The sequence below is a fragment of the Perissodus microlepis genome, chromosome 1, assembly GCF_051167445.1.
Source record: "Perissodus microlepis isolate ML-2025 ecotype Zambia chromosome 1, ASM5116744v1, whole genome shotgun sequence".
Classification (NCBI taxonomy): Eukaryota; Metazoa; Chordata; class Actinopteri; order Cichliformes; family Cichlidae; genus Perissodus; species Perissodus microlepis.
Genome location: NC_140461.1, coordinates 22,073,044 through 22,091,273, shown reverse-complemented (window position 1 = coordinate 22,091,273; position 18,230 = coordinate 22,073,044). Strand labels below are relative to the sequence as shown.

Here is an 18,230-nt window from a genome sequence, read left to right as displayed (position 1 = left end):
TCATTGATTACATGACCCGTCTTGCAATGAAAGAATAACAAAATAAAAAAGGTAACATACATTTGAATTGAAATGTTTAAAAAAACCAAAATATACTTTAAGAACTATATACTATTATAGTGACTTGACTAGGACTTGAAGTGCCATGTTGCCTGAGCAGTTTGCTGCACTCCACCAAGGGTTTTTTTTTTCTTTTTTATCAGACGCTGTCATTGACTAACAGACTTTCCTCTAAAGGAGTGTGACTCAGCTTCTTATATTCAGGGTGCAATTTGTGGAGAGAAAAACACAGAGGGTTTATAGTCTGAATCCTGTTAGTGTTTATTACTGCTGTCAGTTTCCCATTTATAACAACTAAACTAATTATAACTTCAGCTAAACAAGATCACACAACCACAGCCTTTAAAATAACATTACAACATTTTTCTGTGATATTATCTTTCTTATTATGGCTTTAAACACAGGTGACCCAGTCGAGACAAACGGTTTAACATCCCAGATTAAATCACATTTCCACTTATTGCTATTTGACAAGCCGTGCTATTTAACCTCAGTTTTAAATGAAAAAATCTTAATTTCAAATGCACAAAAATGCTGCCAGTTTAAAAATAATGCAGCAATATTAGGCTTAGAAAACAGACTTTTTCTGCAATCCTGCAGAAAATCATCTGCTTTCTGATTTTTAGAGTTAACATATATGCAAGTTATGTGTTTTACAGCATCCTGAACCACATGTGAATGACACTCAGGTTAGGCTCGATCTTTTCACTCAGGAGTGTGGCTGCTATTCTTTATCGGCCCATCACAGCAGCGGCACCATTACTTTCAAAGCCAGCAAACAGTGCACTTCATTTCTTCATAGACAGCGGCCAATTCAACGATTTTAAATGCAGCATTGCAGAACTCATAGTTGTAGGAAATTCAGATGTTAACAATCAGGGATAATCAGTATTTTTCAAGTATTTTTTTCCACACGAAGTAGAAATATTTCTGGGACTTTCTTGTGAGTTTCCAGTTAATTTCTCCAGGTAATTTAGCTAACTCTGAAACAACAGTGCTTAGTGGTTTAATAAAAAAAAAAAAAAGGAATAGAAGCACTCCAGATCATTCCCCTCCCCTACTTTGTGTCATACCTGTCACAGGATCACAGTGCTGAAAGTGAAAAACAGCATCTGATTTAAGTGTTGTTTGCACTGTGGATCGTTTCAGATGCAGTGCTAAAAATCAGATGGGGCGGTAAAAATAATTTGGCAGAAGCAGGGACATATAGACCAGAGGCAGAGGAATAAAGCTTGGCCAACTACACCCTGTTTGGACCGTTAATAAAACATTTTTTGACCTAATGAGAAAATTTTAAAAATATAGCGATTCAGTGTTCAATGGTTATGCACTGAAACCTCATACACACATATCAGAAATATACCATCATTTGTATTATTAAGATACATAGTGCATCTGTGGAATGACCTCATTATGTCACTGAAAAACCAAAGAGACAGTTTATTTCAGTCTTGCTGAAATGAGAGGCACTCTGTGATAACATGGCTATCTTGTGACTCATCAGAGTCATCAATCAGAGGGGTGAGTCACCAAAGGGTCATCTAAGATTATTACTCATACATACAGTGAACACTGACATAAACAATTTAGTTGACTACAAAGGAAATAACACACAGACAAAAGGCTGCTCAATTAACTGTTAATGGAAATCTTAATGGAAATAGATATTTTTATATATGCTTGTTTACATTTAGTAGGGAGATAGGAATCATCATGAAGTTAGCAACTAGCAGCGTTTCAATGCATCCAGTATGTATTGTATTAAACAAAGGAGGCATAGCACATTAATCGGTGCTTTGTGTGCACATCGGTTTACTTTTGAAAAATAGTTGCTCTGAGCTGACCAGCTCCTCTCATACAACTAGCAAAAAAGTGATAAACCTTTAATTGTCATTCCCAAAATGTCTTAATTTTTTTTAGCTAGCTAGATAGAAAGGGAATGTGTTGAAATGCTCACAGATACACCAGCACTCACTTCTGTATTTCCCGGCAGTGGTGCCCTTTCAGATAAAGAACCATTTCCGCTGCTTTCATCTGCAAAATAAATGAAGAAAAGAATAACATCAAGAGAATTATACAGCTGTACAGAAGAGTGCAGTAACAATGCTGTTCATGTTTTAGAATTCAGTCTTTGGTATGTAATAGCATAGTAATTATCTAATTATTATCGTATTATTGTATTGTAATTGAACTGGTCTAAATACACTCCATCCATTCATCCATCCATTTACTTCCAATCCAATTCAGGGTCACGGAGGTGGTGGAGCCTCCTCCAGCTGCCATAGGGTTAAAAGTGGCATACACCTTAGACAGGAGTTAACTTGACACACAACTCTGACCAGTGTGAGGAATATCTGCAGAGAAGCCACACAGGCACATGGAGAACATGCAAACTCCACACAGAACGGTCCCATGAACTCCAGACTTTCTTGCTCTGAGGTGCAACAAGATGCTAACTACTCCACCACTTTGCTGCCAGGTCGAATAAGTCGATTCGTTAAATTATATATTTGTTCATGTCAGCAAATGGTTGTCTCACGTAGGACTTAGTGGTCTTTTTCATGTTAGTTTGTGTTGCTGAAGGATTAGCAGCACATAAACTCAAACATAGCCAATCTTAAACAGGTAACCCAGAGACGGGTACCTGGTTGAAGTGAATTAAGCTTAAAATGCACATACTTACAAATTTGCAGACTTTAAGCAAAAAACATGATTAATGAATTAAACATGATTGATTTTTCAAACTTCTCAAAAGCAGTAGTTGCACATATATCATCTAAATTGACAGTAAGTAACTGTTAAACTAGTTCAAATAATTTGGACCGCAGGATAAATTAAAGCTCACTCATAACAAAAACATCCCTTTAAGAAGAATCAGCTGCCAAATTACTGTTATGGCTGCAAATGCATTGTAGACAGCATCAATATAACAAGAGCCAATGAAAAAAAGCCTACAGGAGGCAATATCAGGAGATACTGACTATCACCAAGTACTGAGTTGAGAGAGCTGAAAACACAAAGGCCACATTGCACATACACACTTATTCAATGGCTCGCCACATTCCAGCAGAGCCTCTCTGGCCCTGCGTGGCAGACTCTGGCAGAGGAAATGTGCTCATGTTGCACTGCTCTGCTAGCCGCCTGCTCCCCTATTATTCCTGGATGGTGGGAAAGCTGCACTTCCTGTGGGGGAGGCTGCATGATGAAAATATCAGTTAGAGGGAGGAGCTGGCCGTTGAGGTTGCTGTTGTATCAAAGGGTCCAGCCTCCTCCTAAAAGAAGCACACACGCAGCACACAAAGAACACAAAGCGCTTCAGTCTCCCTCAGCTTGCACTCGCAGAGACCTTTCGTTAAGCAGGAGGGTCTGACAGACAGCAGTGAGAGCCAATAGCAGCAGTACTTTACTGAGAGGCCTGAAGAGGCACTTGGAGTAAGAATGTGGCATATCAGTTAGACCAGTGGTTCCCAAACTTTTTTTGCTAGGCCCCCCTTTGTTTTAAAGAAAAATGTTCGAGCCCCCCCACCACGCAAACACAACCTCCAACCACACACACCCATATTTTGTTTTCAAACTCCACTGCAGTTTATTTCACACCTCAAACATTTAGTAAACAATTAAGCAAATACAAGTAAACTGCAATAAAATCAGGTAGTAATAAAATACACTACTAACTCTTTTACGCTACGTCCACACCTACACGGGTATTTTTGAAAATGCAGCTGTTTCTATGCGTTTGGGCCTTTCGTCCACGCGTAAACGGCATTTCGAATCACCGAAAACTGAGATTTTTTTAAACTCTTTTTTTGCGTTTACGTGTGGACGAGGAATACAGAGTTCGTCACGCAGCGTCAAAGGTATGTGCCTTTTTTCACGCCACGCTGTGCGCACGTTATTGTTTACATGAGATGAATTGCAGAATGGCAGATAGAGACAAAATACTGTTAATCTGACTATCTGCAGGTTTTACACGCTTACATTTACACACGCAGTTACTGTCCCTCCATTTACAAAGGCAGAGGCATCACGGTGTAATTATTTTACATGTAGTTGTTTTTTTCCTGTGTAATAATATTCAATATTGCTATCAATACATTTTTCAAAAAATGCCTCTCTGTGCAAAATGGGTTCAAAAACATAAACAACTGTGGGATACTGTTAGTCCGTGATTTGAATCGGGGGAACAAATTACAGCAGGATCATCCTGATATTATTTGTATCCCACTGTAACTTTACTGTATAAAGAGTTAACATCTCCAAAATGTCAGGAGTAGTTAGTCATTACAAGAAGTGTTTGTGAACTAAAAATCAAGAATGTGGGATACTGTTTGTCTGTGATTTGAACAGCCCAGCGCTGCTCCCGACTGGGAAAACCAATTCTGCAGGGGAGACCTACCTTGGCACTTGTGCAGGTGAAGCCAAAGGGAAGATATGTTTCACCATATTTCCTAGTCTTTGGTTTGGAAGGAAGTTGGTTTGGAAACATATTTGGCGATGCTTCATCTCCTGCTTTGCGTTTGTGTGGGAGCCCCGTCAAAAACCTGTTAATTATGCTAGCAGTGCCCAAGCATTCTTTTTTTTTTTTTCTTTTCATACCGCCCCACACTTTGGGAACCTGTGAGTTAGACTATATGAATGCACAGGGAATATAAGGAGCATCTTACACCATGTCTTATCCAATTAACCCTGTGTGAGCTGCTTTTTCCTCTCCTGTCTTTTTCATCCCACTTGTTTTGGTCTAAATCCAACTGTGCCAAGCCGTCCACAGTTATCGCAACCTGGCTTAGAGCAAACAAAGGCAAAAGGCCAGGAACTTCCACAGAGAGACAGACTGAAGGAAAACACAAAGTAGCTTTCCCTCTGTGAAACAGTGCAACAGACACACTCACTAGAACAGATGGCCATAAATGAGTCTTCACTGGAAATTACTACCACGTATTAAAATGAGACAGCTATTAATTTGGGCAAAACTGAATAAGTGAGAAGTGGCATGCGCTCTTTTAACTACCCACTTTCCACCCATTTAACCCAATTACACTTCTCCTGCTATCTATTTACAGTAGCTGAGATACTCTCTCGTCAGCATGATTGTCAAAAACATGTTACTAACTTCATGGGAACTGAACAGAGGCATTTTGAACTATCTCCAAAACAAATCAGAGCACCATTGCTGAGTATTGACCCTGATATAGCCAAACAGAATTTCAAAGCCATGAGAAGCATGACTGAGATGCACTTCAGAGATGTGCTTTTAGTGATTCCAGTTCATAAAAAGTTGTGCGTACCTCATGCCCATGGGTCCTGCCCTGTAAGAGACACCACAAGACCAAAACTGGAAGTAGATCAGTGCAAACTCATCCAGGAGGTAGTGACTTTATACATGTGCGATGCAGCCAAGAACAGAATCAACTAATCTCTTTTCCTAAATGAGTTGATTCTATCCAGAGACGTGATGCTGTACTGATGTTCAGACGGAGCAGAGGAAGGCAAGATTCACATGTAGCCGAAGCAGAGGCATCTGCTGGTGTTATGAGCTGTAAACAGAACAAGGTTGTAGCAGATGTATGCACTGAGCTTTCAGAGCTTTATCATAAGAACAATCGAAAAACTATTTTCGCATCTTTACTTTCTGCATCATTGGAATTTGAATCGTGTTAGGAAATAACAATCATTAAGATCTTTAAGATAAAGTCTATCTGTGTTGTGCGAAAGTCTTGAGCCACCCCTCATTCTTGTAATAGTGGGCTTCAGCAATAGCTATTCAGACCTTCCAAAGGTCTCTCGAAGTTTTCTTTTGTCATTAGCTGTTTTTTCACTTATTTTCAGTCTACTCTTTACAAATCCCCACTTTCAGAGGAACATTTGTTTTATTTTATAAGCCACTTAAAACTGACCTAATCATCATTCAACAATAAAAAAAAAAATCACCAACTCAAGAGATGAACCTGACACAGGACCTGGGAGATGCACCCACTGATCCATCTACTGAAGTCACATCAGAAATATCAATAAGCCATTTCTAAGGAACAAGAACCAGGAAAGGAGGCTGGGGTATGCCAAATTACACAAGGAATGGACTAAATGAATAAATGAATCCAATTTTCAGACCTTTGGTTTGATACAACAGTGAGTGTCTACAGCTATCTGTAAAACACAGTGGAGGCTCCGTCCTGGTTTGGCGCTGCGTTCCAGACAAATATCTCCCCTCAATTACTGCTTCACATCAAACTTATTCCGTCAGCAAGATTAAGAACAGTGAGGAGTGACCAGTAGAGGTGTGAATCACCATACATCCCACGATACGATATTATCACAATACTTAACGCACGATACGATATTATTGCAATTTTTTTAAATATTTTGCGATATTCAGATTCTGTACATAAAGGTAAACTTTATCAATATTCATTTTATCTAATATCAAAGTCTCACACTCAGTCTTTCTCTCATTTCAGTCAGTTTTATTGTTGACAAACTGAACGGTTTGTATTACAGTCTAGTCCAACTTAACTGAATGCAACCATCTGGTACAATTATAGCTATTCTGAACTATGCAATTTATGAAAACTATGCAGCCCATTCAGCAACTGAAGAATTTGAAAGTAAATTAAAACAAAATATAATTTTACATTAAATAAAAAAGTTTTAAACTTAATTAAAATAAAACATGTCTTAAATTAAAATAAGTAAACTGTCATGTTTATTGCTGCCAAAAAACAAGTTAAACACATTTGGACAGTGAAGGAATGTCAGGATTCTTGCTCAGAAAAAGGAGCTGATCAACATGCTCTGAAGTCAGAGCATGTTCCAGTCCACAAAAACTTTTTTTGTAACAAAATATCGATTTCTGCTGTCCCTGTATCGATACATTATTAGCAAACAAAATATCACGATACTACACAGTATCGATTTTTTCCCCCACCCCTAGTGACCAGCATCAGAGTTGGAAAATCTCCATTACTCTAAATAATTAAAGAAATCAGAAATCAATTCACATTACATGAGTGGAAGAGAAGAGGAGACCTTGTCTGTGAAGGTTCTCAGTCATCCAGGTCATCGTAGTCAAAGGAGCTTGCAAAGAAAAGCGTCTGGACTTCTTTAAGTTTACTTGAAGACGTTTCACCTCTCATCCGAGAAGCTTCTTCAGTTCTAAGGTCAAATGGTGGAGAGTCCCAGATATAAACCTAGTGGGAGTATCCCCCCACAGAGGGACAAAAGGACCCCCTGATGATCTTCTAATCGCCTGAGCCAAGGTGTGAAACTGGGTGTGGGTCCCAATCAGCCAGAGTTTCGGGTGTGTTCATTGTGAAACCTGGCCCCACCTTATCAAGAGGAGACCTTGTGCCAGGATACCGGTTCCCTAAAGACAGCACTGATCTTGCAGAATAGAAAGCAAAGAAAGCAGGGGCTATGACACTTCTGCCACTGCTATCATCTAACAATAATCTATCTTTATCCAGACAATCTGATGATATGAAAATACAGACAAGCCCGTGCTGCCTTTCTATTTACAGTAAACTGACAAAACTTGATTCTGTGCTCGCTCCACTCTTTGCCTAAGCAGGCAGCCTGCTCGAAGGATGATAAGTGTTCATGAAGATATATGCAAAGCTGGACTAAGGTACAACCAAAGTAGTCAAATGTACCTCAGCACAATCACAATCATTTCTGCTACAGGACTGCCTGTTACAGAAAAGGTGTCTCTAATTTCTGCAGCTTTGGGGACACATGCAGCCCCCAGATGAGACGCACACATAGCTTCACTTTTTATGTGACGCTGTAAGGCCAGCAGCCTCATCACACTGAGTCACCGAAACAAAGATTATGAAAGTCAACCCGCATTTCTCAATCTGAAACAGCATCCTGGGTTTAGTGTTTATCTAACATGAGGATGTGAAAGTTTACATCACCTACCCACTCAGTCACCCACTCATGTGTACATTAGCCACATGAGTAGCTAATGTACACCCTTACTGCTTCCATACGAATTATGAGGAATCGTAGCAGGCAGGTGCTGGTAATCAAATACACTTGATTTAAAGATCACTGTAAGTGTGAACACCTCTATTAAAGCAGAAGTTTTGGTGGTCTAGGTGTGTGTTATTATCACAATACACACAATATGTGTTATTACATATTACCAAGAGGGACATCAATAATAGAAAAACAATTGCTGCTCATTGATTTGGATAGGATTATAAGGCTATTTCCACACCGTCTGAAGTTCATCCTTCTACAGTGGGAAACATTATCCATAAGTGAAAAACACAACACAGCTTCCATTCTTCCCAAGAACACATTCTAGCAAATGCACCTCAATGCGATGCTCAAAAAAGAGTTGAATCTCAGATTTTAAAAGACTTGGGTTTGCAAAGTTACATTTGAACAAATCACAAGACTTCTGGAACCAAAGTGGAAATGCTTGGTCATAATTCACAGCACCGCGTTTGGCAGAAACCACACACAACATGACACAAACACCTCATTCCCACTGTGAACGCCTCTGTATACCAAAGAATTCTGGAGTCAAATGAAAGGTCATCTGTCCAAAAGCTAAACTTAATCATTCAACAGGACAATGACTCGAAGAACAGTATTCTCCAAAATGATATCAGAGTCTGATAAAGTCACTTCAACTCATTGCTCTCAAGGACGGTTATACAATTTAATCACTCGTGGGGTGAACATAGTTTTTCACAAACCTGCATGGAGTCCTGTGACTGCGCTTACATTTTACTTGAGTGCTTGTGCTTTATTTGCATTTCTGTGCCACCACATTTGAGAGGAACACGCTGTATTTAATGTTTACTTTGAACTATAAGAATGCATTCAAAGTATGATTGTGTTACTCCCTGTAATAATGAAGGCATACTTTACAGGCTAACATACCACAGGCTAAGAATAAGCTACTGCAGAAGGATTGATGGCTACCTAAAGAAAAAGCTAGCTGTAGTAGCTATCCTTCTTTACTCAGCAAAAGACTATCTGAAGCCAAATGAGTTTTTTTTTCTTCTTCTTATGTCAGACTTATGTTTGAATATGGTAGTCCCTAATTTCTCGGTGATTAGTGGGTAATGTTATCAAAGGTTGCTCATTCTTGATGCTGTAGTGGAAGCACTGAGGCAAAGTATTCAGGCAGAAGCTTGTTAGAGCTTCAACATATCTCTCCTGGGCCCACAGAAATCAGTCCACAGGCTGTGCTACATACTGCATTTGTGAGTAAAATTATGCATGCAGGAGTTTTTCTGCTTTTATAGTACTAGCAAAACTTTGCTATAAAAAGTTATACATGTTGCTTATTATATAAATCATCAAATAGCCTAGCCACAAGTTGAAATACCATGGGCACATATCTTAATTCAGCCTCTGGGTGCATGCACCAGTACAAATAGTACAAACTTGACACAGTACACAGCACATTAAGCTACCAGACGGCAGACACTTAAGCAAATGGCTACAATATGAAAGCTGAGATAGTAGACAGAGAGGCATTTGATTCTTATCAGCAAACAAACAGGAAAGCCGTAACAAATTTACATAAATGGAGCATACGCAGTGACATTAAACCGACATGATGACGGCACGTGATGGAGGGTGCGAAGAGAAATAGCAGAGATTACAATGGCGCGAGGACGGACAGACAGGCGTCACATAAAGCCTCTGATCTGCCCGTACCTGGGTGGAGGTTAATCCTGAATGCAGTCAACACAGCAGGAACATCTTTAAGGGACAGACAGACAGTGGTTAGGAGGTGGAATTATACTGTAGATCAGGACAACACAAAGGTTATTAAGTATTGAGCCATCAGACTTTCACTTACACAAGCATTAAATAAACAGCATAAAAGTACAACAGAGAGTCCTATCACTGCTGGAAATCAGACCACAACTTTTATATGTTGCAGATCATCGACACCACTGATGAAAAGCACTCGCTGTGTTTTTGTACCTTTGATTCAGTATCAAGCAAATAGTTTTTACTATGACTCAAGCAACATGCGTGGGCGCCTACGGTTGAAAAGAGGCCCCGCTAACAACTCGTGTAGCTCTTCAGTGTGCCTGGCACAGAGCTAGAATGTCCTGCTTACTGTACTGAAACAGGCGTTCTATATTTTACTCGATTAAGAGCTCTTCAGAGTGTCGTTCGACCTTCCACTTTGACAAATGGAAAACACAGCACTGGTTTATTATGACAACATAATCCTTTCTCAAGAGAAGTAATACAAACATATCACAGACTGCTCTACAACTTCTCTCTATTCATGAGTTTAATAATGCCAGATGGGGCATGAGGGCTCAATTGCAAATCGATGTATATGAAATATTAATGCGATGAACAATACTGTAGTCTAAATAGGGGTTCCCACTCAAAGTCATCCAATATGCAGGATCACGTGAACCACAAGTGTGTCTTGATGAGAGCATCAGGCAAGTATGTCAGGCTTTTACAAAAAGAACTGAATTAAATTTTAACATTTGATGCAAAAACGCAAATAAGAACTTTTAATCTTGCAAGCACGGTGCACACCGTTTCAGTCAAACCACAACATCCTGAGCTCAAACCCAGGGCCTCTGTCTTCTAGGATCCTCAAAGTCTGCCACTCAACATTTCCTGTCAATACAGCTGACTATATTCAAAATGCATCCAGATTAATATAAATGTTGTTTAAAAACATTGAATACGTGAGGCTTTAAACATATACAAGGGAACGCTACTGATAAAGTTGGGTTTTTTTTAATGGTGTCTTTTATTTTTAGAAAGCATTGTTTGAAATGTTGACAGTTGTGTTTTCACATTTGTATCATGCTCATGTTGTTGCCAAGAACACAAGTTTCCTTTCTTATCATCAGGAAATTGTTGATACTTTCCTGACAATTACCGGAAATCTTGAACAGTGCCAGCTGAAGAGGTCATATGCAGAGCAGAAGTCATAATTCATCGCGTTAAACAGACACAACATAACACGCCTGGACTTCAACACTTGACATGTCTGATGGTCTTTTAAGGAAGAGAAGTTTGACGAAATCTTTTGAAAGGATGACTGGACGAGACAGATTAGGGCACAAAAGTAGCTTTCTTGCGTCTATGATATGAAGGCCTTGGGCGTTTTGTTTGCCCAAGGCCTTCATATCATAGATATATCAAGGATAAACATTATTTATACTGTGTCCAAGCTGGGTCAACTTTACTGTTATTCCTGAGCCCAAGTGGTACAGGAAGCCAAAAGAAGGACAAAGTGCCTTGGGGGCTTGTTTCTAAACAAACAGGACTACAGTGAGATGAAACTAAACACGGAGGCAGGATGGTGTTGGATTAACAACATTAACCAATGAGAGACGGCACAACAGTGAGTCAGGTTCCTGCATCCAAAGCTGCCCTGTAAAGAGCACCCATATGGACTGGTGACATATTAAAGGAAAAACTCCTACACTCCTACAGTAAGGATGTTGGTGAGGGGGAATGGTTTGCTGCTTTGAGTGTCCTTATCACCTAAGAAAAGAATCAATATGGAGGTGTTACCTTTTGCCCTGATAAAACACGTCTATCCTGATGGGACTGGCACGATGGGTCACTGAATCTTTTGATCAGTATGAAAATGACACGAATCATTTGCTACTGAACTTTCCCTCACAAGATCTCCACCCAGTCGGTGATGGTGGTGACAGATAGTGCGTTCCTCTACAGTCATCAAAGCACCAAATCAGGGGTGTATCTTCTGGAAAAACAATATTCCATGTTTTCATCAGAGTCCCAGCGACTTTTCAGAGGTGTTTTCACATGTGAGCTTTGGGCAAATTTTGCAAGAATCGAGTCAGGATAGATGTTGTTGTTCTTTCTCAAACAAAACACAACAGGAAACACTTCCCTTCAGCTGTTTTCGCGCTACTGCACATGCTCTGTGTGGTTTAGGCGAGGGAGCTCCCTGCATGCCGGAGGCGGCACAGACGACGCCCATTCACTAGCTGTAAATGCAACGAATTCTAAACAGCGCTGTTCACACATCAGCACAGCGTAACATCACGCAGCCTTTGCACTTGGGAACTGACATTTAAAGAGTGTCTAATGCCTGATCCAGCTAATCAGCCTTCTCACGTGCACCTCTGTCAGGCAGTGGCTAGAGACGTTCAGGGCCGCAGTGCAAGTGTGAAAACAACTTTTGAAAATCCGCTAAAACTATTCTGGCATCGTGCGATGGCCTGACACCTTACTAAGACACATGATGTTTTTTTTTATTTGTCACTTGTCTCTACAAAAACGTACCAAAAGCTGAAAGCCCAGGGGGAAAAAGAGGCATATGTCACCTATGATTAAAGATTTATAGAGCAAAAAATTTATTTTATGCCCAAAACAAAAGGTCTGTAGTCTGAAAAATGTTCCGGCAGCACAATAAGACCTCATCTAGTCTTACTGTGGTTGTGGTGAGAGGACGTCTTGCTTGCCTGCCATGTGTAATTCTGTATTTTGCCTCCTCAAAGGGAGTAATTTAATTACAAGGCCTGTTTCCATAGCAACTCTTTGGCTCTGCTTCACCTCTGACTGGCAGATGACTTCATCAGCTGGACTGCGGATTGAGATCACCTTAAAAGGAGGCAAATCCCGATATAAATGAGTAATTAATAACTATTGAGGGCACTTAAAAGTGGAGTCATTAAGATTTTTTCCCTGACTGTAAACTGGCCAAGAAAAAGATTTACTGACAGAGGGTGACAACAAGCAGCAGGTTGATTTTAGAAAACCATCCACCAAACGGTATACGCTGTCCATGGACATCTGGTGTTTATCCAGCAGCAGAATGTCATGTATGATTATAAATCAGTGTTTGGGCAGCTGTGAACAAGGTAACACATACAGACACACACACTGAGGTGAGGACTGAATCCTTCCTCTCCTTTGTTTCCCCTTTCACTTGTGGCTGAAAGTCTGGCCTGATAAGAGCCCGAACAAAGCCTCTGTAGAACAGCAGTCTTTTAATCTACTGCTCACTCTAAATAAACAGCCACGTGTCCTTATAAACAACCCTCTAATACACACAGCGGAGGATATGCAAATACAAACAGGGAAAGGTGTAATTGAGGCATCGTAATCTTAACTCAGACATGGTTTGATTGAATGAAAATGCTGGAAAATGTGTTCTATAAACGTTTTGTTTTTCTCTTCTCATAATGGTCTTGTTGTGATGCAGTGGTCTGTTAGGCAGAGGTAAGCAGGCTCACAAATTAAAAGGCCCGGCTGCTCTTGTCACAAAAGCAACAGAGGTTTCCAGTGCACCTAATTCATCTTGTCCTCCAGCAGGTCAGGAGATATCAGCACATGCCATGCTCTTACTGCAACTTGAGTATACTTTGTATTTTTCCTGTTATGGATTTGTGTTTCTTTTGGAAACCAGAGCGTCTCCTGACTTATGCAAAATCCTGCTGGATGCCTCCAGACGTCTGTGGCTCAGTTTTAGAAATGCTGAAAAGTTTCCCACTGCACATGTGCGGAGTTTCAAATGTCAGCGAGAGGACAGCATAAAAATGAAGATTTAGTGTTTGTGAGGCAAAGACATGGGTTATTCAGACTGGGATGGACTGACACATAGTGCTCAAAACATTAAAAGTGTTATTAACTCATAGATCTGCTACTTTAGATACTGGAGTGAAAGCAAGTCATTTAATTCATTCATTCATTAGTAAGATTCATTCAGGACACAAGTCCTGTGCAGCAATGTCATACAATCCTCTCAGGACTAAAACGACCGCAGAACCAAACCATTAGTTTTCACAGTGCTCCATCAACTTAACTGACTTTCTAATGTCCACGTAGAAGCAACAAATCACGGTAAGCCGACATAATTCAACCAAATTCACGTCTGAAAGCATTCCTGTGGTGGCACATTGTTCAGACTGTGAACCTCCAGAGAGGTGACTTCATGTGACTAGGCGAAGAGTCAGTAAAGCCTGACTATCTCACAGGGGGTTAGTCCCATTAGATAAGGTGACACATGTTAGGCTTGACAGATAGCAAAAAGTATGTTTACTCACATGCTTTACAGCATGGATCAATTTGTCTTCTTCTCTAATTTAATTCGTTAAAAAATGCCTGAGATGCTTCTAGGATAGTTTACTACAGTGTACACTGAGATATTGTGCGCTAAAAATAAATATGCAGTCTGACTCAGTTTGGGAAACAGACTATGTGTGTGACCTCAGTGTCACCCTGCAGTTGTAAGGGACTTGGCTGTATCAAAGCAGTAGACTAAGAAGAACAAACAGCATGTGTGTTTTGATGTGTTTTGGTCATGGGATCTCTGGTGCAACCCAGCATCGCTAACTGGGCTGTATACAAGCACAAGCCGAGTAACCAAATTACAGCCACATGTAGAAATGGTTTTGCCACGTAAGATAAAATAACTAGAGGACATAATTTCGATATAAATATTCACCCTTCACTGCTGAATTGCGTGTTAACAATGAACCTCGGATTACTGTAACTTGTAGAGCGTCGCTCTGCCACAGCAGCTGCCACATTTAGAAATAAAACCGTGCATTTATGCGGTTACCTGCAGCCCTGGCGCTCTGCAGCTCGATCAGAGTCTCATCCTTCGCCTTACCAGTTATTCGTCTCATAGCGGCTAGCGCTGTTATTATGACGGCTTCACCTTCTCGGGAAAGTGGGTAAGGCGGTGAGGATGCCGCTGTCTCCTCTCGGTGTCTGTGAAGACCAACACTGGGTGATCACACGCTGAAATCAGCGAAGAGATCCAGGTCAAGGGAGGGTAGATGGATCATATTTACACTATAATCGATTTTCACTGAAACGGTCCCAACAGGGCTCCTGAGTGCTAACCGAGGAGACCAGGCACGAATAAAGGGGAGTGGCTCTGCTTTTTTCTGTTTTTTACGTCGGCAAAACTGGGTGTATGTGTGTGTGCAACAGAGAGAGAGAGCGTGTAGGAAAAATTTGTCATGTGGCGAGGCTGTTTGAGAAATAGCACCATCTTGTGGTCATTTTGTAGTACTGAAGCTTAACTTCCTTTATTTTTATAGCCTCCTATTGTAGTGAGACAAGCCAATGTTTCATATGAAGAGTTTGAAAATAAAGAGTTAAAATCGATTCAGGCTCATGTTGAAGGGACTTTACCTTATTTTCTCTCATATATATACATATAGTGTTACAATAAATTCAACACGGCTAAAGGTTCAAATAACTGAGGTCAGTATATGTGCAAGTGATCTCTATGGGCGTGCAGTTCTTGATATGAGCACAGAATCCCATCTTTTGTTCAAACCTGCACCAAGGAGCTGTGAAACTTTACCTTTTTAAGTTTTAATATCTATATCTATCTATCTATCTATCTATCTATCTATCTATCTATCTATCTATCTATCTATCTATCTATCTATCTATCTATATATATATATATATATATATATATATATATATATACGCTGCACTCCACGAGCATCTGGCAGCACAAATGAACCAGCTGCTAGTTGACGAGAGACACCAAGAATGGCTAACTGAAGGCCGGACAGTGACCTCATAGCAGCTAAGATGAACAGGCACATGTCTCAATACATGAGTGGGGCACAGAAAGGGATGGGCAAGAATACCCGAGGCGCAAAACACCAGCTACTAGTAGACTGAACAATCAGCTGAAACTGCAAGACCAGACTGACCAACCTGTGCACTGCCTGGATTGATTACAAGAAGGCCTATGACTCAATGCCCAACACCTGGATCCTGGAATGCCTAGCACTATACAAGATCTACAGGACCCTAAGAGCCTTCATCAGGAACTCAATGGGGATGTGGCGGACAACACTAGAAGCCAACTTCAAGCCCATAGCACAAGTCACCATCAAGTGCGGGATCTACCAAAGAGATGCTCTGTCCCCACTGCTCTTCTGCATTGGCCTGAACCCCCTCAGTGAGATAATTGACAAGACTGACTACGGAATGGAGCAGCTGTCAGCCACCTCCTGTACATGGATGACATCAAGCTGTATGCCAAGAGGGAACGAGACATTGACTCACTAATCCACACCACCAGGATATACAGCAATGATATCGGAATGTCGTTCGGGCTGGAGAAGTGTAGTTGGATGGTAACAAAGAGAGGGAAGGTAGTCAGAACTGAGGGGATCGAACTACCAGAAGGCAACATTGCAGACATAGAGCACAGTTACAAGTACCTGGGGATCCCACAGGCAAATGGGAACCATGAAGAGGTCGCTAGAAAAGCTGCAACCACCAAGTACCTGCAGAGGGTCAGGCAAGTCCTGAGGAGTCAGCTGAACGGTAAGAACAAGATCCGGGCTATCAACACCTACTCCCTGCCCGTGATCAGGTACCCAGCTGGGATAATAAGCTGGCCAAAGGAGGAGATAGAAGCCACTGACATCATGACAAGAAAGCTCCTGACCATGCATGGAGGGTTTCACCCCAAGTCCAGCACCCTGAGGCTGTACGCTAAGTGGAAGGAAGGAGGCCGGGGACTGATGAGTGTCAGCACCACAGTCCAGGATGAGAAAATGAACATTCACGAATACATCAGTAAGATGGCCCCAACCGCGTGCTCAGTGAATACCTCAGGCAGCAGAAACCCAAGAATGAGGAGGAAGGCGAGGAACCATCATGGAAGGACAGGCCCCTGCACGGTATGTACCACCGACAGATAGAGAAGGTGGCTGATATCCAGAAATCCTACCAGTGCCTGGACAAAGCTGGACTGAAAGACAGCACAGAGGTACTAATCATGGCAGCACAGGAACAAGCTCTGAGCACAAGATCCATTGAGGCTGGGGTCTATCACACCAGGCAAGACCCCAGGTGCAGGCTGTGTAAAGATACCCCTGAGACAATCCAGCACATAACAGCAGGGTGCAAGATGCTAGCAGGCAGGGCATACATGGAACGCCATAACCAAGTGGCCGGCATAGTATACAGAAACATCTGTGCCGAATATGGCCTGGAAGTCCCAAGGTCAAAATGGGAGACGCCCCCAAGGGTGGTGGAAAATGACCGAGCTAAGATCCTGTGGGACTTCCAGATACAGACGGACAAAATGGTGGTGGCTAACCAACTGGAAATAGTGGTGTAGCTGTCGCATTGAAATGTAATTATTATGTGATTGCAATGTTCAAAATTTTGTGTTTAATCTGGATTCATGTTGTGTTGTCGCCACCTACTGGTGGACCTGAGTATGGCGCTTTGTGGTGCGCATGCTTTGGGGTGATGCTCAGTTAAGCGCACATGTCACCAGAGACTGAAGGCTCGAGCCAGAAAGAGAAGGCTGGCTTGTGTAAAAGGTGGAAATATGGACGATATGGACTACAATTGCTCATGAATGTTCAGTAGAAAGGCCCAGACGGTATGTTGGTGCATTTTCTTTGTGTGTATGTTTTATTTTGCCACCATCTGTAAACAAGAACTCCGGTGGATGAGGGTCTCAGATGTTGAGGGTCTTTTTCACAGAGAAGATGATGTCTTTGACTTGCGGCAGGCTGTGGTCCTCCAAGATTTTAGCGTATGGCATGGGGATGTCCACGCCAGTTACTCTGGTAACAGGAGAATCCAGGTAGTTGAAGGCAGGACCTTCCATGATCCTGGCACAGATCTCTGCTCCAACCCCAAACTGAGGCCAGCCACCCTCAACAGCCACCCTTTATTTATTTATTTATGTAATTTTTGTTCTGCTGATGTAATATCTGTGTTTTTCATTGACCATTTCACCATAGTTTTTCATGGTGTATGCTGGTGAAAAGAAGATTAAAATACTGGCTAAACATCAGTTGGAGCATGGCCCTTTATTCTACTTCAAACATGAAAAACCTTCAGGAGCACTTACAAGTGGTGGTAGACAAACAGAAGAAGACAGCCGTAGTGATAGATGTAGCGGTTCCCAATGACAGCAACATCAGAAAGAAGGAACACGAGAAGCTCGAGAAACACCAAGGGCTCAGAGAAGAGCTCGAGAGGATGTAGAGGGTGAAGGTAACAGTGGTCCCAGTGGTAATCGGAGCACTAGGTACAGTGACTCCCAAACTAGGCGAGTGGCTCCAGCAGATCCCAGGAACAACATCAGAGATCTCTGTCCACAAGAGTGCAGTCCTAGGAACATAAGAATAGCTAAGATACTGCGCAGGACCCTCAAGCTCCCAGGCCTCTGGATAGAGGGATAGAGT

General features: G+C 41.5%; 1 protein-coding gene across 2 annotated transcripts in view; it reads right to left on the bottom strand.

Moving 5' to 3' along the window:
- ano5b (anoctamin 5b) overlaps positions 1-14,922 on the bottom strand; it is a 32,766-nt gene extending 17,844 nt beyond the window's left edge. Inside the window, exons 1-3 of one of the 2 annotated variants that reach the window (XM_084935556.1) lie at positions 14,603-14,922; positions 9,736-9,780; positions 2,036-2,094 (exon numbers count right to left, since the gene is read on the bottom strand). In XM_084935556.1, coding sequence (XP_084791682.1) covers positions 2,036-2,094; positions 9,736-9,780; positions 14,603-14,669 — 171 coding nt within the window. In that variant the 5' untranslated portion in view covers positions 14,670-14,922. The remainder of the gene's footprint in view (positions 1-2,035; positions 2,095-9,735; positions 9,781-14,602) is intronic. The other variant, XM_084935565.1, reaches the window with a different exon arrangement.
- Positions 14,923-18,230: the final 3,308 nt, after the last annotated feature.